The sequence below is a fragment of the Argopecten irradians genome, chromosome 2 (genome assembly GCF_041381155.1).
Source record: "Argopecten irradians isolate NY chromosome 2, Ai_NY, whole genome shotgun sequence".
Taxonomy (NCBI): Eukaryota; Metazoa; Mollusca; class Bivalvia; order Pectinida; family Pectinidae; genus Argopecten; species Argopecten irradians.
This window is the reverse complement of record NC_091135.1, coordinates 6,960,263-6,983,209: the sequence shown is the minus strand read 5'-3', so window position 1 is coordinate 6,983,209 and position 22,947 is coordinate 6,960,263. Positions and strand designations below refer to the sequence as shown.

Sequence of the window (22,947 nt, the reverse complement as noted above, 5' to 3'; positions counted from 1 at the left end):
ACATTCAATCCTATAGGTGCATTGTACTTTCTGTGCATACCATTGTGGTTACGTTGCACGTTTGTAATGGGAATTTGTTCTCCAAAGTCTTTTTATCGATTTATTGAAAATTGCTATGGATCCAAATATTTTCGTGAATGCTTCAGTGTTAGAATATTAATGCTGTCTTTGAAGTTTATAAAATTCTTGTGAAAAATAAGAGTGACTTCTATTTATATGTATTTCGACAATATCTTATTATAAAATTGAAAATGAAAATGTGTAAAATTGTAAGCAACCTGATTGCATATATGTAGCATAAATTGGCTTACGTTTTATATAAAACATAACGACAACAATTTGAATTAGAATTTTTCATCAGGTTTATTCTAAAATAATCAACAAACAAACAAACAACAGGGATATATGACAATCAACAAAAGCCATAATAAACTACACTGAAATGATCTCTCCATCTGTGATAATCTCGAAAACAAAAATATCTACTTATGCGATAAATGGAACGAACAAATCGTCATTTGTGGCACATAACTCAACTGCATTTGTGTACATATCTAGCTATTAAATTAATAGAAGAAGAAAAACTACTACCGGGGATATGTTTATATATTACAGTTAGCCCAACGGTGATGATAGAATGACCGCTGGCCAATAGAGAGTGTGTAAGGTATAATTTTGACTTGTGTGTGTAGGATTTAGTTTCGTTATAATGATTTCAGTGACTATTACTGTGCATTTTTTATATTAAATCTTTTCAGTTTAATAATCAAATAAAAATGAACAAGATACATTGTATAAGCGAATGCTGTTTTGTATCGACCTATTGCATGATTAGACAATATTAAGAATTTGGCAGAAACTCAATTTTAAAAATTGCTGAAACAATTAGGCCTATAATTTATTGATTTTCCCTGTGAATATGAAACATTAATTGGCATTTCTTTTGAGTTGTAAATATGAATATTGTTTTATCTGCTTTTTGTAGGTTATATATCACGAAAACTTTCAGAAAATATTTCTATTGAAAATATTTACAACATGTTGACGATGAAGCAAACCTTATGCAAGTCTTAGTTTTCAAATGAATGTATTAATCGATCATTAAATCTATAACTATATACATGTAAAGTATTTAAAGTCTAATATACAAACATGATATCATTTTAGCCTCACCCATATTTAATAAGTATAATAGGAATGAAAATAATTTCCCACAAAGTACTACTGATTGTTTCTACGTACAAAAATATTGATTTAGTTTTATTCTGTGAAATAAGCGTAATATTTACAACTATTTGTTGAGAGTATGTATACAGGGCATAAATCTGTGGGTAAATTATCTATTAGCACCTTCTTAGCGTAAACAATTCTGCGGAAAGAAGACAAAAAAGAATATAATATCTACATATATATATGGCAGGTACCAAGCTTGATTTTTTTTAAACCAGGCGAGATTTTTTTCTATTATCTATAACATTCTTACCGATATCATTTTCTGTAATTTGGATATTGAAGACAGAAACTGTAAAGGATTTGTTTGGCCGATAAAACTCCTTGGAATTATTTCGTGATATAATCTGCGATTGGTTCAGATGTAAAATTTCGCTTTCGTTGTTTCATTACCTTACACTAAATGGAAATCAAATACAGGTTGTAAATAACTTGATAATGAGCTAAATTATCCTAAAACAGTCATCCTGTGTGCCAAAAGGTTTAGTTGTACATTGCATCACCCGTAAGTTAATTATAAATATATTTATGTATTTTGGCTTTTTATTTAGAAGGCGTGAAATACATGTAAGTCGCATGTTTTACTCATATTCAGTTCTTGTGTTGTATTTGTTTTTATTTTCTCATTTTTATCATTTGCGTTTACTCTTTATTTGTTGTTATATTTAGTGTGTTATTCAAACAGCATGCTTATTAAACATGATGATAAAATAATGAGTTATCGAATGTAGGGGTTATAAATTAAGGAACATTTAGTACATTTCCGTATATTCATCATTATTTACGCTTGGTTATACCCCATAAAAAGAATAAATAATATATATAAAGTCATCAAAACAATCATCAGTATTATTTCAATATGATCAATAAATTCAATGAATAGATATTTCGTTCTTAGCAAACCAAATAATGATGTAAATATAATAACTTTTTCTTTAATTAGAGCCACATAATCTTCTGAAAGGATTAGAATGTGTTTTTAATCAATCGCAACGCTCAACGCTTCAATCAAAGATAGCTAAGCTTTGTAACAACCATTCTCTATTTAAATATTGCAATAATATTCAATTCAATGGGAATGTATTTCAAATACTGTCAGTACAATGTTAACGTAATAGAACTAAACCTAAGGATATTTGGAACTTATTAGAAAGTATTGCTATCTGTATATTACCTAATACGATTCAAACTGATTGTATAGTGAAGATATTTGTATTGGACATGATAATGTTAATTTTATCAAAACTATTGCAATGGATTTATATACATTAAAGTATTATCATAAACACAAGGAAGAAAACATATATACACTAATTGTTTACATAACAATAAGGATAAATTCCTGTATTCTAAAAGTGTTGCGTGATTTATTATCCGTTTTTTTTCCAAAATGTAACTGTAAAGCGAGTAAATTTCGCGGGTGATTATTTCCGCTTTATTTACGGTTTTCCGGAAATCTGCGAATTCAAAACACTAGCGAAATATTTTAAATTTCACTAATGTTATCCAAAAGTGTTATGATTGAATACAGAGGAATCGGTTTACCGCGAAAACAAAACCCCGCGAATAGGTTCCTCGGACGAAACCGCGAAATTAGCATCCCGCGGATTTACAGCGCTATACAGTAACACTTTGTGACCCACTTAATCCAATGAATTGATCCAGATTAAGGGAAACAACCCCTAAGATAAAATCAATCTTTTGCTTTACATGTCAAGACAATTGATCATGGGTATCTAACGTTATGCGAATGATAGCAAAGTCCAATTTGTAATCTAATATTACGTCCTTGATGGAAAGCAATGTTAATATTTTCTAGAAATATTAACAAAGCAATTTATTATAAGAAACAAATGATTTAATATATATCTACTTATTTTTTGCTTCGGTATATGTTTAGTTAACAATGCATTATTTTCGACAAACATATATCACATATCACATCACGAAACATATCAATATTACTACACTATTCCGTGATATAGACTTTCAGTAATATTACGTATGTTTGAGAAAAAACTTTTTCGTAAATGAATTTCTTTTTTTACAGCGTAGGTGGTATTTCTAACTTTAATTTTGTCAGCTATTTTCTGCCATTTCCGTTTACAAATACAAATATTAGTTTCTCCCATACAATATCTTCTTCTCGCGACCGTATACAGACTGTTCAAGCCAAATTCTTGGTTGATGTTCTATGATATGGTTGCCGTATACGATTCAGAGTCCTTTTCCTTACTGAGTTTGACCACTAGTTTTTCATTTCTAGGTTTCACACTGTGACCATTGCATACACCAGAACACGACTTATCCGCCTCCTTGCTCCCTTTATCATCAGTTTTGGAATGGGACTTTATTTTGTCCGAACGATCGGACTCACAACCATTATGCTGAATGCCTTTGTCTTGGACACTGCAGTGTTTCGCGGGAGATGAAACGGGCGTGGTTTGCATCCCTACGTCGGCGGAACCACCATTTGTACCGGAAATACTGTCATGCGTCTGCGTACACGTATGTGTTTGTTCCACACTAATTGTAAGACCGAGTGAATCACTACAGCACTGTACATCCGTTTGAACAGATACGCTAGAATCATGTGTTTCCGTTTCTGTTGAAGCATTTGAAAATCTCCTGCTGTCGATTGTCTTCTTTTCCACGGGCTGATCCATGGTTTCAGTCTCATTGTCTGTCTCGGCTATGATTCTATTCACTGTCTCGTCTAATTTGTCAATAACCACATCCTCCTCATCCTTGAATAAAGACTCCATTGCTTCCGGGGGTCCCCCACTATCGGAAGGTCGATCATGCGTATTGCTAGCGGACGTTAATGATACGTCATTCGAACACATGTAATATGGCGCAGGAGTTTCCTTCGGAACACTGTCTTTATTTAGATCACATTTACTGTCTGTTTCAGTGACTGTTTTACTCTCACTCTGTTCAGTGTCATTATGCTCGACTGTGACATGGCTGTCTTCCATAGAGCTATCAGGGGGTGTCTCGGAGGGTTTCAACTCCTCACTTTTATTCACGTCACACTCAAGCCCCTGTCCACTGTCATTAAGCAAGCTTGTTTCTGCACTTGGACTAGACTCAAAGCTCTGGTTTCCATCCTCTATACCAGAATCGTCATTATTGCATCGAACATTATCTATGGATTTCGCGCGTTTCAGTCTCTTGGCTGGGTTTTCATAAATAGCGTAGCACAACTTCAAGACGTCTTGCTGCAAAGATAACACAGACCAGTATTGGATGATTAAAGATATTTTGCTTCAACCATTACATATGGTATTATTCAATGGGATATCGTTGCATTAAGTAATCAAATACACAAAACCATATAATGCAATCTAAAGAAATTGCTTTCATGGACAATAAGGAAAGATAAGTGCAATCGATTGGCAGATTCAATTTATCATTTCCTTTGAAAGACGACGAATATCGATTTCTGATTCAGTGAATTACTTGTGATGCATAGTTCCTTAGACGTTGTCATTATCAATTGTGAAAGGAGATAATTTATCTATATACAGTACAAGCGAAATTTATCAGATAAATTAGCTGGAATTGCATACCAGCGTTACCAGATATACATCTTGAATAATCCGTCTTAATTCTTTCTTACACCAGTTACTATGGCATTGCATGAACGTGTAATTTACTTGGGATTTTTTTTCTATCGAAATCTATGTGACTGCAAGATCCAGCCAGCCATCGGCAAATTTGAGTTTCAAACGATTATGATGAAAGAGAAGTTAAACAGAATCAATGGAAATATTGATTATTATGAAAGTTTTTTAACATTTTTAACTGTATAATACATGTAAGAAAACTGCAGAATGTCATGTTATGCTATTTCGATATAAGATGTAAAACTACAAAGATAGGACATGCTGAAACATGCAAACACATAGATTAATTTTATGTGTTCGTGTATACATGTAGGTCCGGTTAAGACGGTATCCCACAAAAGCATTTATTTCGCAAATATGCAGTATGGGTCACTGTAGATTAGTGATTAAATTGGCACATATTATCCAACTTTCTCTTCATCTCTGGGTTTTTTAACCGATTCCTGTCGTAAGCAAGTAAAATGTCAATTTTCAATGAGTCTTGTTTACCTAAGTTTTAGATGGAATATTTAAAGAAAGGGAAAAACCATTATATCGGGGTCAAAAGTTTAGGTTCGTTTGATGAATCGAGCCATAGTCTTAAATATGTTACCACTGCCTACGTCGACCAACTTCTACGTAAATATTCTTTTGTACATAGATACCCAAACCCACAGACTTATTTTACTCGTCAGCGAAAGAGAATATGACCTCCATTCATCTGGTTCGTTATTAATATCACTAAAGAAGTACCTAATGACGTATTGGCTTGATTAATACATATTTGTAGAGTTTCTTGTAATCAATATTGTGACAGCATACAACCGTCTGGTTGATGAACAGTCTGCATTGTGTGTTATTGTAGGGTATCGTTTGACGTTTTATTTCATATTGACACGTTACCTAATCTATGTGACCCGTATTACTATCCTAGTCTGTAACTTTCTGTTATCAGAATGAAGGTTGCAATACCCATTTGACAACGGGAATACAATTTTCTATTTTTCAACGCTTAATCGTAAATTAGACGCCATGGACAATTTCCTATTTTTGTATTTGTTATTCTGATTTCGGTGGCCGCCATGGACCATTTCATATTTAGGTATTTGTTTTCTGATTTCGGGGGCCACCATGTACCATTTCCTATATAAGTATTTGTTATTCCGGTTTAGTTTCGGCAGACAGAGATAAGCAACCGTTATTGTGAATTTCGAAAAAAAAAGAATATTTAAAGGATATAGTAGAAAATGGGGCCTATTGTTTGTTCAAATCAAAATGTCAGATAAAGGCCTCATGAAACGTACATGCCCAGTAACAGTGATATTTTCAAAGAATTAAATTGCCATGTGGAATGACGGCCTCTCATTGGTCAAACAGTAGATGTCGGATTTTGTATTTATGATACATGACATATTTTTATTGTCTTACCCCATTCCACGTTGAAATATATGCCACATCTACCAAACTATACGTGTCCACTAAAACCTCGTCTTCGTGGTATAGATCTATCTGTAAAATACAACAAGCATAATGCACGTGTTTACGTTATCAATTCTTAAAGATGCTTGTTTATGATATTGGTTTTTTTCTTCAAATAATCTGATCGAATTAGACACTATAAATACAAATATCAAAATGACAAAAAAAACCAGTAATATGATTATACAAACTTTCCACAAGACACAAAAACTAAGATAGGCTATTAAGGAAATGTCCAAATTTGCAATGAATGACGTCATTTCTAGACAGTCATTTACAATTCCACTGGATAGACGGTTTTCATTATCATATAAACGTAATGAGTGTTACTTGATGTATTGAAGGTGAAGCATGTATGTCCTTGTGTTTTTTTCCTGATGTTTCTCTTTTATAGAATATATTTTAGACACAAACTATATTATATCTTACAAGATAGGTATCCGCTAGCGAGAATTTCAGCCTTAGGAACTTCTTCAGGTTCCCTATTGTAACTGCAGCCGGACATAGTAAGTATCGAGTATCGATTGTCTGTAACAGATAAAACATATATGATATCATCCAAGGAATCTGGAACCTGCATCGATCATCGAATGTAATAAGAGTGATATTACTGGTAACTATAGCAACAGTAATAAAAGAAATAATAAATTTTGTTATATACATGTTATTAATATCCATGTTCCAAAAGCTGATCACGCACACACTAAATGATCAGAAAGTCATGATCTACGAAATGAAGATTCCAGAAATATTATTTGTCGTACTATAATTCAATTTTTAGAATGTTTTTATATTAAATTGATATTAGCGGATACACGTGACAATAACATATGTTCCAGCATTATTACTGATTTCTCTCTCCTTGCGGGTAAGAATTGATTGTGACGTCATGTGGTTGCGAGCGTGAAGTCATACTTTAAAATAAAAACACTTAAATTTCGCTCCCAAAATAATGATGTTACAATGGATACTAACTGGCAAGGGAGGGAACCCTGTAATATGCCAAAACCAGATAAACAAGTAACAAAAGAAGTGATGATAAATTACTGCATCCTCCACTGTATTAACTTTATATTCATGTATATCAAGTCTAGGGGAACATTAGATACGTCCAATGTGTCTAATTTATTAATCTGGTAGAAAACTGATCTTCGATAGTTTACGTGAATCGATGATATGCTTTTAAAATGATTGAATCAATCAGAAGATGAATAAGTAAATAATCTTGTCATCAAATATCATGTGAGGATATCAGTACATTTGCGAATAACTACTATGTTTTTGTAATTTATGTAAATATACTGTATTCCAAATAGCTTTTTTATTTTTAGTGAAGGAGATATATTGTTTTATAGTCTTACTCAATGTATGCTTTATTGTATTGCTAACAATTACTGGCCTAATAAATGATTTTTTATCATCCCCAGGTGTTTCATACCACTAGCATTAATATAAATCATTTTAAACAAATGTTAAACGCATTACCGGAGAACTTAAGGGTTACACAACAGATGTTAATGACAGGGTATATTTGATATATGGCTGAGATGAATTTCTCTTAGCAGTTTCAGTTACTTAGAAATATACCATGTGCATTGTTAATGCTTTAGTCATTTGTTCGCCCGAGACAAACGTCTCTGAGCGACATTTGAATGACAAATGTGTGATTCTGTAGCTGCAGGTATGAAACAAAACGAGCACTTTGCATTTCCGTTTGTTTAGATTCTATCTGGCGATTCGAGTGTTATCCTACGTTGCAGTCGACCCGTATTACGCTTTGGTGACCAAATAGTAATGTATCGGATATTTAATGCTAATATCCATTTCTAGGTCCCGGATGTCAAATGCTTAAACTGGCCAACAATCTGCCACTAGCTATCCATATATGGGCTGCGGTGGCGTTTCAATTGTTCTACAGTGTATTATTAGATCTGCATTGCTTGTCTGTCGTAGCCAGGTGTTTAGAGTGTCAAACATTGTCGTATTATATCTCAATCATTTGGTCGTGGTAGCGTATCTAATAATATAGTAGTAGCTATCTTTTTTCGCCGGTTTGAGTCCTACTTTGGACAGTCGCCAGGTTCCGTCGATGGTCAATATGGTTTTTTTTCTAAAATCTGTTGGTTCAATCACTGAAGCCTAGATTCTACGTTCCTAAATATCTATAATTGTTACTTTGATTTTTTTTTAAAAAAAAACACGGTTTAATTTTCGGGCACTGAAATGATTGCTAAATGTGCAGATGTTTAAGACAAAGGGCTCTTTGCCAAAGATATGTATTATATAATACTATTTATAAAATAATCCGCTGGATATCTAGTGTCTTCGCTTGTGCAATATTGTTGCTTATGCCACTAGTATTACATAGCCTGGAGTTATTTTCATATGCTGCAAATGTATAATGACATCATGACTTGACTTCAGTTAACGATGACGTTAAGTCAGATTTCGAGAACGTCTTGACAAAATGGCGAATACCGCTAGAACTTTCCAATACATTTTCACATTGAAATTCTTAAAATTGTACGTTATGGTAGCAATGTGATAAAGGAATATTAAACATGCATTCATATCATACTATGTTATGAGACTTGTCTCACCAAGGCTGCTCGAAAAAATCAAATCTCCTGAGCCTCAATCCATAAAATCTCATATAAAATGAAGTTGACATACATGTATCTATCTTGTGTGTATTGCTTACCTGGTTTTCGCCCTCAAAATCTTCACAAGATGTCAGGCTTTAAAGAAATTAAGTATCATAATGAGAAGTCTTTACTGTCACATGGACATACTGAATACCAACATCAATTACAAAGTAAACAAACATGGTCACATGATTCATAAACAACGCCTGCCTGGAATCAGACACGACAAGAAAATAGTACTAACAGCAAAAGTAAGAATGCCTGTGCGTCGAAAGGTACAGTATATTGTACTTTTAATCTCAATAATATTTTTTTAATGATTACACGCATTAATGTTACTAATTTCACAATTCATTGTATTATCATATTAGATTCATGTCATGTCATAGATGAATACTTACCCCGTCGTAAATTCAAGGGAAAGACTAATCTTTTCATCAGGAGAGATAATTATGCGTTTGCCAACTTCTGCTGAAAGCGGACCTAGATTTAAGACACAAAATAAATATAGTGCTTCAGGAGCTATTCTAATCGTAATTTCGATTTTTGAAGCAAAATTTAAAATGCAGTAAAAAAACGGTTATATAGAATCTCTGGGGACCAACACAATCACTTCGTTAAAAAAATAGTTCGTTATACACATATTACAAACATATTATGTCATTGTTGGGAAATAAATATTACTACGTTTTACCCATGAACCCGTTGTACGCGCGTTCGTTATATACGTGTTTTACTATAAATATTTAACAGACGTATCCATATCATTGCAACGTGAAGACCATTTTGACTACACGCCTTCATAATTGCAAACCAACCAACCAACCAAAAGAGGATACAATCTAATTAAAGAATTGTATCTGAACATCAATCGCAGCAATTCTCTATAAAACAATCAGTGAGAACGGCGTTATGGTGATTCATAAATATAAATATTAAGTGCATTTACACGCTGGAGAATTAAAACTGCAAACGGATACTTAAGAGAGGCACGTATCGCAAAATATGAGGGATTGTTTGAGAAAAAATTGCATGATAAATGACTACAATCAATAGTAGTGGGCTTAGTTATATAATCGATATATCTGTAACTTTAAAATGGACGATCAAGTGTTGCCTGATGACGGACTATAGATACCATAAAGATATACTGACATTTCCGGTGGAATTTTAAACTCAGAAGTAGACTAAACTTATTTTAATTAATCATAAATAGAGAATGCGGAAACCCTATTTTAGGGTTTAATTTTCCAAAGATATAATAGCCGGAACATCAGCCAGTCATTAGCGTAATGAGACGTTATGTAAGATGATTCTGGCAGAGAAAAACAACCAATGGCTGTCTAATTGGATAACCATGCCAACATGCTTACAATATTTTCAAACGCACATGTTTAGCTGCCTTGATCACAACAGTTTCAAAATCAGATATGTTTTCAGTCATTGAGATGGTCATATCTTCTAATGACAATCGACATACTATTCTCAATGGAAGTTGTACAAATGTCATAGCTGAACATCGGTATCTTTGTCGCCTTAAGTTACATTTTACAAACTAATTAAAATATCATTAGCAGATAGAAGCGATATATTCCGCAAAATCATTTGCATATGTATAAATTAATTTAAGTAAATCGAGACAAAATTAAGAAGGCTAATATAACTTACTCACATTTACAGAAAGACATTATGTTTTACGGCAGACTAGCAATACAGTTAAGAAGAGATGATGTGTCCTTTAACCCTAAATAGAGGCACGGTTGGCATAACCTTGGTACAAACGATTTTTAGTGGGGAGGGGTGGGGAGTGGAGGTTGTAACACATTCGAACGTAATTTTGTGATAGACTGTGTTTAATAATATATATCAGACACATTTCATAAACGTGTAAAACGACGTTTATGGTGACGTTGTTTAAACCTTGTTATCTGTCTCTTTAAATGAGTCTGTAATTAATCTGATCAATTCTTTTTTTTTAAGATGATAAATTATTCTTACAGACAAATTCTAAAATGAAATTAATGTTGATTCTAATTACATATGTCATATTAATCTTTTACCTTGAACACCTTTCTCAGTCTCTCCTTCTTGGTTTTTATAGCAGGCCCGTCTTCTGTTCATCTCATCTGAAAATATTACGTACAATTACTTTTTCATCCAATACCTAATTAATTGATCACACTTAACAAAGATACGTATATCTATCGTTCTCGATTATGTAAAAATAGACTTGTTTAATTCATTTGTTTCTATACCATATCATATTTAACTCATACTTTGATATTAATTCAACAAACGTAATTTGTTTACAACAACATTTACGTATTGTTCTCTATTGAGTGTTGAACACAAATAATTACTCTAGGCAATGCTTTGTAATTTCAAACCAGCAGCGACACACCTGTATAATACATAATCTTTACCTATATTAATATTCAAGCAAGTATGTTATATAGCAATAGCACGCGATGCTATCGCTAGCCATCTTAATAACGTTCTCTCAGCCAGGTTGTATTAAGATCACGAGCGATAGTGTTGCGTGTTGGAGGACCATTTGGGAATGTTGTTAAATATTCATTACTTATATTTACATTTTCAAAAGCGAAATTATCTTTATTAAGGTATTCATTGTTCTGGCCTTCATTTGTGAACATGTTCAGGACATTGAGTCATTACATGTATTACTACAAAACAATGTAAGCGCCATGGCATAAAAAGCAGCAACGTACATTTTTTAACATCTCTGTTTATTTGATTTTCAAGAACAGTAAACAAAATATAATATTTCAGAACGTGTAAGGTTTTGTCTTCTTACTGCTTAATGTCGAACGTCGCGCGACCTGACGGATCATTTAGCAGTTCTATTTACTTTTCTTCGATTTAGAAGTAAATTGCCAGACAACGGTGTCAGAGAAAGGTCAGAGGGTGCGACTCTTATAATATGAAACAAGACATTGTTTTAAATAATGTAAATGCTTTATTATTTTGCATTATGACTTTGTTTGTCTGGGATATTACAGAAATCCATCATAATCCGCTTCCATTGTTTTCATTATACATATACAAATTGTAATATTTTTATCATATATATATTTATATTATCAAACAATGACATTACGGAAAATATTCTCTCTCAGAAAATTAAACCTTCATTATCTTACTTAATTTCAACTTTTGTATGTTGTCACAGGTTTAGCTATGTTCCCGGAGGCCAATTTTCCACACATGTATGTGAATACATTATCTGGCCCCAAGTGTATCATATTGCATGTTTGTTTTCATTCTGTTTACTTGATAAACTTTGATGTTGCTTCAAATTCACATTAATTTCCACGGCTTTAGGAAGTTAATTGAAAACCATCCCGTGACATCCCATAATGTCAATACACTTTGATGGTCATTTGGTTGGACACATAGGCATGTAGATAGATCTAGGCTAGCACTACACGTGGTGTTCATGTGAAAAGCGATTTGGCAACCTGAGACTGGGTAGGTGTTTTTACATTTATCTTGGAAACCTAATAAACAGTACTATACAGTTCAAGGAGTGATTAATTTGGATCAAATTGTGCATTTACTACGCAAAAACATTATTTACTTCTTCAAGGGATTTCGAAGTACTTTCTTTTGCTATGCTGGATAACCTAAATAGCAAACCGGTCCGATTAATACGTGGTAAAAATCAAATAAAGAAAGAAAATACTGAAGTGTATTACCCACCAGAGGAATGTTGTCGATTCGACATTTTTTCTGAGTACAATAAACGTTTTGCAAACGCGGTTAAGACGTTGTCAATGACTCCACGGAGAATCGAACTTCAGAAGCTCATTCTATTTGTTCTGTAGTACACCCGTACCAAATTATTTATCGAAGATTCACACTTCAAACTAAATGTCCCTGAATACAGGTAAAGGATATGAGACATTTGTAAAACTGTCAATCGTAATGACGTCGATTCATTCCTTAGATTCCTTTACCTCTACGCATTAGAGGGTCTTTCCAGCTTGATAGGACTACATTATCATAACATAAAATTTTAACGCAAATAACCAATAAGGATTTGTCAGGATAAGAGTCCATCAATATACTATCCTTAATTATAAAACTACGATTGATTATGTTTTGTAAGATTTTGAATAAATAAACGCAATTGCATTTCAGAAATAGATACAACTTTACACTTATGCGACATACGTCAGCTTTGAGGAGGTTCCATGTTGCAAATTATAAATTTTATTATCGTAATATATAATATTTATCGAAGTAGCTGTATACAGGATTATTCAAGAAATTAAACATTTTGCAAATAATGGTAAATGTAGTGTCTAAGCATTTGTATGACTACAACGAATCAAGTGTTACGTAACGAGAAATGTTAGGCTGATATCGCAATATGAATATCACAAATGTCTACAAAGAACAATAATATGTTATATTAGTCTAAAAAGCTGGTAAATATTTGCGTTGTTCGTGGTAACTATGGAATTACAAGTATACAACCAATGAAATTTGCTTCAACTTTTCTGTAATTTATAGTTCAACAGTTTACTACGGATATAGAGTAATGCAATCCATGCAATTCTTTCTAAGCCAGCAAACCACATTGAAAAATTCATATTAAATCATTTCGCGATGAAACCAACCTGTAAATAGTCCTGGCACGGCTTTATATACAATGTTCTGTAGCAGGTGGTCAGATCTGGTAAAATATTAGAAAAGTGTTGTTAGTCCTCATGTTATTTTGACTGGCTAAAGATATGTCAATAAAATGCTAAATTAAATTTGATGGAATTATATCTCAATTCGCCAACGTATCATACACGTGATGTACATATATATGTTGTCATATTTATCTGATACATTAACTCAGGGTTGTACTTTTTCAATAAACATCAATTCATATCTTATACCTCTTAATTTATATTAATTATTATTACGCTTCACTGCATTCACTGCACTCGCTAAAAGAGGGGAAAATCGTAACAATGAATCGCTAATGTAAGTGAACATTTATTTGCTAGTAGTGTTACACTCACAGACTGTTTATCTGATTTGTCGACTTTGATGATATAATTTATTTAAGCTCAATTTAATTTATGAGTTTTGATGACAATTGTTCAAACCGAGGTCAAATTAACTCACCTGAGTTCCGAGAAAGGATTTTTCTTGTGAACGAGTCCGCTACAAACTGGACAATAGTGACTTGTCTGTAGGTAGTGGACAATGCAGGTTTTACAAACTGCAATGAAATGGAATATGGACACAACATAATAATTATTTCAAATAGATTGATTTCATTGTGACATAATGACCAGTACAAAATATCTACCACGCTTCTAAAAGCAGTGTGAGATGGCTGCAAGCAAGACTTTTCCCATAAAACCCAGTCATCATGTAATGGAATAACCCACAAACAGTATAGCCACTATCATGAATAAATGTATACCACATACATAAGCAAAATGAAATACTAACATGTCCTAGTTTTATTGAATGTAACATTTCCAGGTATACTTGTTGTACTTGTCAGATGTGTGATGCAGCAGCATCCATCATGGATCTGTAATTGTGCATACAATATTTCGTGTCTTCGTTATTTTTAAAGACTGACCACCAGATTCTTTAATATTTAAAATTTAAAAAAAAATCACTTAAATTTGTCTTATTTTTGGCGCTACCACATGTCTGATTTCAAACTAGGGGGAGATAAGCTAGTAAAGAACTCTACTTAGAAAATCATATCTACATCTTAGGGTCTAGTGACCGGTTTATTATTTCACATATTCGCGGATTCATCAATGCGATATAAAGAACTTTCACTGACAATCGTGCATTTGCGTAACATATCACGAAAATATATAAAGGAATTTGATCTCACATGAGTGGCTACGTGATTTGGAATTTATCGAACGATTTCAATAATTTGATATAAGGTTCTTTGCATATCAAAATATTTAAGGAGTGTAAGATAGTCACGAGTGTAAGATTCTATTTATCACATAACTAGTATTAACGTAAATATAAAACAATTGAAATCCGACTCGGATGTCACTTTTCCGTCAACTGAGACAATCATGCGATGACATATAAAGATCATACGTAAAAACTACATGTGACGTCACAATAGTGTCATTACAAGTGTCTTCCGATACCTATGACATGGCCGTATAACATGTTTAGACGGGGCAGTTATGTGCACAAGACATGTAAGTTTGCAATATGAAAATGAAATTTGTTTTTCTTTATCTGCAATCATTTTATAAAATAATAATACAATATGGTTTATCTGTTTACATTTCCAACAACATTTCAATCCGTTGCTGGTGCATTTCTTATAGGGATGAAAACAGTATGAGAATACAATGTTAAGGAATTTATTTTACAGTGATGCATCAAAGCATATAATGAAATTACTGGAACTGGCTCCGTTGTCGAAATCTGTATTCTTGCTTTTCTTTAAGCAGAAAACAATAGACAATTATTCCGGGGAATGATGACGCCTGGCAGAAGTGCCAGTGTTCATCAGATCAGAAGTGTCAGACACTTACAACGAAGCCCCTACAGTTAGCCAGTTTTCGTTCCCCAAAACAATCTATTTTACATGCATTTTTCTTGGCTAATTCCCAGTGCTATACTGAAAACTCAGAAGGTGTGCGCATAATTCCCCTTATTGTCTTCATTGAATGCAGCAAGTATTCTCTTTGTTGTTTTTAAGACAATACTGTGTTGTCTTGCGTTTCGTTCTACATGAATGCCAGGAAAAGCAAGAGTAGAAAAAACAATTATATAGGACACAAATATCACACATCCAACTAACAGTTTTCCATTTTAGTTAATACAAGTTTGAATTTTGAAATATATTTATCTTCAGAGAAATTCCCCTGAATATCAAATATGACAAAAGAGGACGAATTTATGTCACATAGAAACACCCATTTCTGAAAATGTGATGATTCACATTGTATTTCAGTTATCTTTGAAACATGAAATAAATTAATATTTTATAATAAAATACATCTCAGGATAGTGTAGCCTGGTGCCGCGGTGGTAACGATGCCTCGACTTATCGCCACAATTTGAAATTTTTCACAGCTTGATCCGGGCACTGCGGCTTTCATCCGCCATATATACCTGATATATCCTTGAATGACACTGGTTGTTGATACATTGTAGGACGTTAATATACCAATCAAACTTAATCAAATCATGCAAATAATTCGATCTGAGTTCGTGTATTGAATTTTTCAATGATCTGATCGTATTTCAACATCAAACATCTGGAACTTTATCCTTAAAGAAAAATAATAACGATATTGCGTCTAAGTGTCAAACTTGTCTATAAAGACCACCTAACAACGGACAAAGATAAAAATTGTCATTATAGCCAAGTAGTCTTTACACACAGGTCAAAGTGTGTTAAAAGTGACCGTTTGTGATCCAGCTGAAGTGGTCTTATTAAGCAGTTGGTCTTTATACACAGGTGGTCGCTAAAGTAGGATTGACTGTATCATATAAAAAATAGTTACCAAACTTGAATATCTTAATTTTTCAAGCGAATTATGATTATGAACATAACTTTATAGCTAGACATGGCCTTGAACTAAGTTTCTGATAAATCTACAATCACATATCAGATTATCTGCAACATTTAGTAAAAATTATATATTTTAATATAATATGCATGTAATACAAACTGACGTATTTATACTCTGATATGTTTCCATGGTTACATTATATTGAATACTAAAGGCTTGTAACATACCGAAATACCTAGGAAACATATAACGTTTGTTCTGTTTTGTATCAAAATACCTTTTGAATTCCCAACGACCTTGATAATAATAATAAAATTAAATATGCCATAAAATCGTCTGAAATAGACAACGATATATCTTCAATTTCACCAAAACAATAAAACTCTATCTTTATTACCATAGGGATCAATTCATTTAAAGTCATAAATCCGCCAATGACACATATGGTGTTACAGATAACAATCACTGGGTGGTATCTAACTTTGAAATGTATAACGACAGGATTACGAATAACGATTTATTACAAAACAGATCAAAACAAGCTCTAGGTGTTAGTAACATCTTCATGGGGACTTTAATGCCATCAACTTTACGGTATATTTTGAGTTTTCATTTGATCATTTGATACTTTAGGAACAACATCTTTAAAACATAATATGTTCGTCGTTAATCACTGTTATATGGTAACTTAAAGATAATGAAAATTGCTGACGGATAAAATATAAAATTAATGCATTCTAAACATACAATTCTTCACGTAATCCCGTAGTAGGTAAAATGAATAGTATCGTCAGCTTACATTATTATGACTCTAGGTGGAAGAACAAAACTGATGTGCACAGGATCGTAAAATGTTAATACCAAGATTAGGGACTGCCTTAATCACAAATCATTCCAAATACAAAATAAATTATAAGTATACATATATAATGGTTCTTTCTATTGTTCGTTCCTTTGTGTTTTTCAGTACACTATTCAGCTGATAAAATGCACGAAGCAGGTGGCAACTCGAGATCGGCTTAATAACGTATGACTAATGGGGAAACTAGCATAAGAAACCATGGATATTACTGCAAACGATCACTGTATGCTTCTTCTTTATTTACCATGTTGATGCCTCAAATCACTAATGGTCTCTGCACATGTGTACAAATAACTTCGTGGTGATTGACTTTAGCTTATTAAAATCGAACCCATAGTAAAATTGATATAAGATAAAGGAACATTGGTTTTCTTCAAGATCAAAAATAATAAACAACACTATTTATATATATTAATATCATCATCGTGTTCCCTACCAAAGTTCCAAATAGCAAAAGGGTTGGGTATTTTAGTTGCATATCATTAATTAATTTATATTTATGCTATCTTTTGTAACATGTTACTTTCGTGATTTGGTTTTTGATACTTTCGTGAGGAAGAGGACAGTTTTTGTGGAAGTTTTATTTGTACATTTATTTTAATTAACGGACTGAATGGTACAAAAAATGCAAAATACAGCATATTTCAAACAGTGAATTGCGCATACGGCACTTTTTCTATGGTACATAAAGTTTGGAACTTTGGATCAACTTTAAACAGATTAAACTAGATCAGTACATTATATATAACCATACAACCTCTACCACATAATGGGATACGACGGGACATGACACGAAGGGGTGGTCATGGTGTAATGTGTTATTTGAAGCATGCGAAAATGTCAACACTATTTATAGATATGCGAAAAAAACGTGCTATCAAAATAATGCTAAATGCACATCATTCTCAGTAGCAATTATCTTTAAATGTCATTAATTAGCGTTAAATCATAAAACGCATTACAACACTTAAGACATGAACGCGCAATTACTATATCCCAAACCATGCGGTCGACACGTGCATCACTTAACCCATTCAATCTTCGTCTTTATTTGGAATCGACCGCGGTGTGCAACGAAATGTAGACCCATATTTTATCATCTACGGTATCGCATTATTTTACTCCGGGATGAATCAATACCGAAGTCGTCTGGCAAAAAGACAAGGGCTTTTCCGGAAAGAACCGACCCGGTAATGTCCGGCAATTACATGTACACTTCCTGTACAACCTTTGATAGTAAAATCTTGTTAGTGACCCGGGAGCCGTAGTACAAAATCGATAAAGAGGTCTAGATTGATAACAAGGATTTATTAGTTTGTCTTTTGTTTTACATAATTCTACAAATGTGATTGCCTCTATAACGTTCTAACATCCATGGGAAATCATATCAGCATCATCTTGTATATGATAAATGAAATATGGTTTGGAACCTAAAGAGAAGCGACTTTAATATGATAAGAGTACATTGGTTCGTTGGTACACGATATAAACATCAAATAGGATTACTCCATGAGGGTATTGAGATCAGGAATTGCTATCAAATCAGCATAGCCTTTGGGAAACACTGATGAAAAGAAACGGCGACGACCAACTACACAATCAAAGAAGACAAAATCAATGCATCAGAATAGTTTAAAGAAACGTATTTGTCACAATTTCGCCAAAAAGAAAAAAAAAATCAAACATATTTGTTTTTTTCTGAATAATTTTATAGAGATTATCTTTTCTCTTACCACACTACATACCTAATACAAATGACCTATTTCAGAATTAAGGACAACTTATTCGGGTAATTCGGTGCTATGTCATGCACAATTGTAGCAAGTGCGGACAACACCAGATTGATCTGTCCGGTCAACACCTCAATATTGATTGACCTCAACAAGGCATATATAAATGATAAAAAGACATGATGTACTGATGACATCGAGAAAAGGCCTGGCCATGACAAAGACCAGATACACCTTCTACGCCATCGACGACAGCATCTGACTTTTCGACATGGGTTTCGCGCCCACGTTCCAAGGTTGGAAGCTACTGACAATACAGTTTGTAAGTAGCGACAGAAGGTCACTGAGTGGCAATATATACAAATCAAGCGCCAGTCTAACACTGTAGTCAAATAGGGATTGAACAGCGTTGTGATTTCGTTAATGGTCGTATGAACGCAACTGGATACAGACATAGTCAATGAAGCGCGTCTGGCACTGGGTTTGTATGCATACGAAATTGCAAATATTCTAATTTGAACGCAACTTCTCTTTTGTTGACTATATAGGGATATGAGTAAATATATCCGAACAGTAAGAAACCTGAAGGAACAGTTGCACAAATGAAACTATTATGATCACATGTGATAGAAATGATTACCAACGTCAGCAACTTTCATTATTAGAACAACCATTTCCCCAGGTTTCCGCATATAAAGCAGATAGAAACTATGATATAAGGTTTACTAGTGCGAATCCGATAAAGTCTGTTCATGCAGACAACTAATCCGCTTACAGCTCCGAGAGGATAATCGACTGATCAATCCAAGGACACGATAGGTCAGCATTAAGGAGACCTCGTGCCAATGTGGCTAACGGTTAATAGCATTTAGAAGTAATACCACTAGTACCAGACGGGAAAGCATAGTCAATGCTGTAAAATGACGTCGTGTAGGCTGTTTAACGTTCCAAAATCGTGACCATGTTGCTCTGTTGTTATGGAGCGTTTCTGTAGCCTACTATTTTTGCTTTTTATGGTCTCAACACCAACGTTAAATAATGGTCACCAAAACGACATGAGTTCGATTCTCCAATGGTTTGTGAATATATATATGGGTCAAACGCCTACTTATGTGTGGTTCCGCAGGTACTCCGGTTAACTTCCGTATCAATACATAGTTCACTGTTACACTCAAGCGACAAAGAGCGTTTAACAAGTTGATATGCCTAGATTGCAATCGCTGTTTTCAATTTCTTTTCATATATTCATGAATTTTATCGAAACTAGACATCAATATTTGACAACAGAACACAATGATGAATTGGTTTTTTCTTTGTCTTGGTGGGTTGTCTTTTACAAAAACTTTAAAAAAAATATATGTCATAATGTAAAACTACTCCAATACGGTTTCTTACCAAACTGAAACTATTCAATTGCTGATCAATAAATCTATCAGTCATACTTAAATGTCCTCTCGTAACACTATTTCTTATCTTACTAGTATTCTGACTAGGAGCCTTGGCTCTGATATAATCATTTTGGCAACATAACATTTACAATAACGTAACGTATTGAATCTATGGCTGTCTTCGTTAGTTTTTTCTGCAACAACTTTAGGGTTTTTGCAACACTTCTTGGATTGCTATATCGTCAAAATATTTCGCTTTAGCAAAAACTATGTATTTTGTTTTCATTTATTAATCATGAATGACAATCATTGACAACGACTTGTTACAGAGTCTGATTACATATAATGTCGCCATAATGATAAATTGGAAGGATTATCATTGACATCCTATCTAACACAGCTCGTCATCGATTGGAAAGGGCAGATACAGGTCAAATGAACGTCCTGGCAGCGAAATGGCGGGAAAACAGATAACGACAGGAGTTTGGCCTGTATATCTGGCTATCTACTAGGTCAGTTATGTGGTCCGGTGGCGATGAGAACGGAGATATCAGACTGGTTAATGACTAGGTTCCTGTAATCCCTCCCACTGTGACGATACATTCCCCATGACATGTTACACCTTCTATATCCAACCACTACACTCCCTGGTCCATGATCTAAATGACATTAGCTGTTGAAACTATCCAGCACAACATTATAAGAGACTGGCAATTATCTCATTAGAATTACTAGAGCTATCAATATGAAATCAAATGGTAACAAAGAGTAGCTGAGAAAACAAAAGCATTTTAACCAGTTTCAAAAACTACACTTTAAGTGTTTTTGTAATTTTTCGCGCAATTCTCTTTTGTAGATATCGATGTTACATGTACCCAAATGCAACTTCAACAATCAACATAACCAAATCACTTCCTCTTTAATAAGAAACTGAAATATAATTCCTACTAACAGTAACAGAATAAGTCATTTAAAGAACACATTGTGTCTGGTATAACGGCAAGCCTATGTTATATCAATTTCCTGTCTTCGCATTCTTTAGTGAAGACAAATACAGCAATTTGTAAAATGGATATATTGTACACGCAAACGACATGACAAAGGTAGAAACCCTAATGAAGAGAGCAACATATAATGGTGTAAACTGCTGTTACCGCCGATAAAAGAACATCCTTTTCTTTCATACCTACGGGTGTAATACTGGCTCGTCTAGGGTAATGCACTCATGCCGCCTGAGGCCGTATTGCATGGCTATCCTTGCAATAAAACCTCGTGACGTCACGGCGTCAACAAAATTTCTATTTCCTCGATAAAATTTAATCATTTTTTTTCACAAACTTGACTGGTTTTACTATAAAAGATGCAAGCGACTTTGTTGAAAATATCACGTAATTTTTCATGTATGATACATTGACTTTCAGTGGACGTGGATTTCTTAGAATTTAATAGTTGCAATAAATCGTCGAGGTACGAAAGAAAAATACCCTTTCATAAGTGGATATGAAGGATAGGGATATTCTACCCTCAGGATCACAAAATGTTGCAAAACCCTCGGCAAGCCTCGGGTTTTACTAACTTTGTGACCCTCGGGTAGAATATCCCTATCCTTCATATCCACATATGAAAGAGTCTTATAATTTACGATCGTAGGATGTTATAAGCATGGAATAGGAACTGGACCATACTATATATTGTTCTTTAGATCCTTTGGTTGATAACACAAAAACGCAATTCTATTTCTATAAATAATTATGTGAAGTCATTCCATTGTTGATCTATCCATTGATAAAATAATGCTGCTTATTCCATCTTGAACATGATGAGGGTTTGGTATTGGAGACATAAGTCTCCTTATGCAGATTTATATATTAGTCTTTACATAATAATAAATATGATCAAATTATCACCATGATGACATCATATAAGTCCGAAGAATTGCATTACGTCTTTTAACAGAAGAGAATAAATATAGTGTCGACGATTTCTATTTTTCTTAACTTATCAATCCCCCGTGATGATAATGGACTGCTCCAACCAAAGGATTAGAATAGTTCAATTGATTAATGATTATCAGGGAAGAATGATTGAATGTAGGTATTGAGCAAACAACGCACGTCCTGTACCAGCTGTTTTAAATAATACAAAAATATTCTTCATTGAATACACCAAATGAAACTATCGAAATGAATCTTGACATAACGTCCGTTACATATCGGATCGATTTATTGAGTATATACTGTGTTTTGGGTAATAACTTCCGGTAATTTGCAGCAATTTCCATCACAAATTAGGGATAATTAATAGATCAGTCACTAAGCAAACCGATATATTTAAATAAATTCACGAGGACATTAACTGGGTATCATGATGGCATCTATCAGAAAATGAAAGAAACCAGAACTGCCATTCCTTACATATATCTCAATCATCTGTGTATCTTTTCAGAAGTACATATGTACTGTGTTATCGT

General features: G+C 33.6%; 1 protein-coding gene across 1 annotated transcript in view; it reads right to left on the bottom strand.

Moving 5' to 3' along the window:
- Positions 1-344: 344 nt before the first annotated feature.
- Positions 345-22,947, bottom strand: part of LOC138314286 (polycomb group protein Psc-like) — a 34,147-nt gene continuing 11,544 nt past the window's right edge. Inside the window, exons 3-10 of the mRNA XM_069254548.1 lie at positions 14,105-14,201; positions 13,606-13,661; positions 11,023-11,088; positions 9,364-9,445; positions 9,019-9,055; positions 6,747-6,845; positions 6,267-6,347; positions 345-4,451 (exon numbers count right to left, since the gene is read on the bottom strand). Coding sequence (XP_069110649.1) covers positions 3,423-4,451; positions 6,267-6,347; positions 6,747-6,845; positions 9,019-9,055; positions 9,364-9,445; positions 11,023-11,088; positions 13,606-13,661; positions 14,105-14,201 — 1,547 coding nt within the window. The 3' untranslated portion in view covers positions 345-3,422. The remainder of the gene's footprint in view (positions 4,452-6,266; positions 6,348-6,746; positions 6,846-9,018; positions 9,056-9,363; positions 9,446-11,022; positions 11,089-13,605; positions 13,662-14,104; positions 14,202-22,947) is intronic.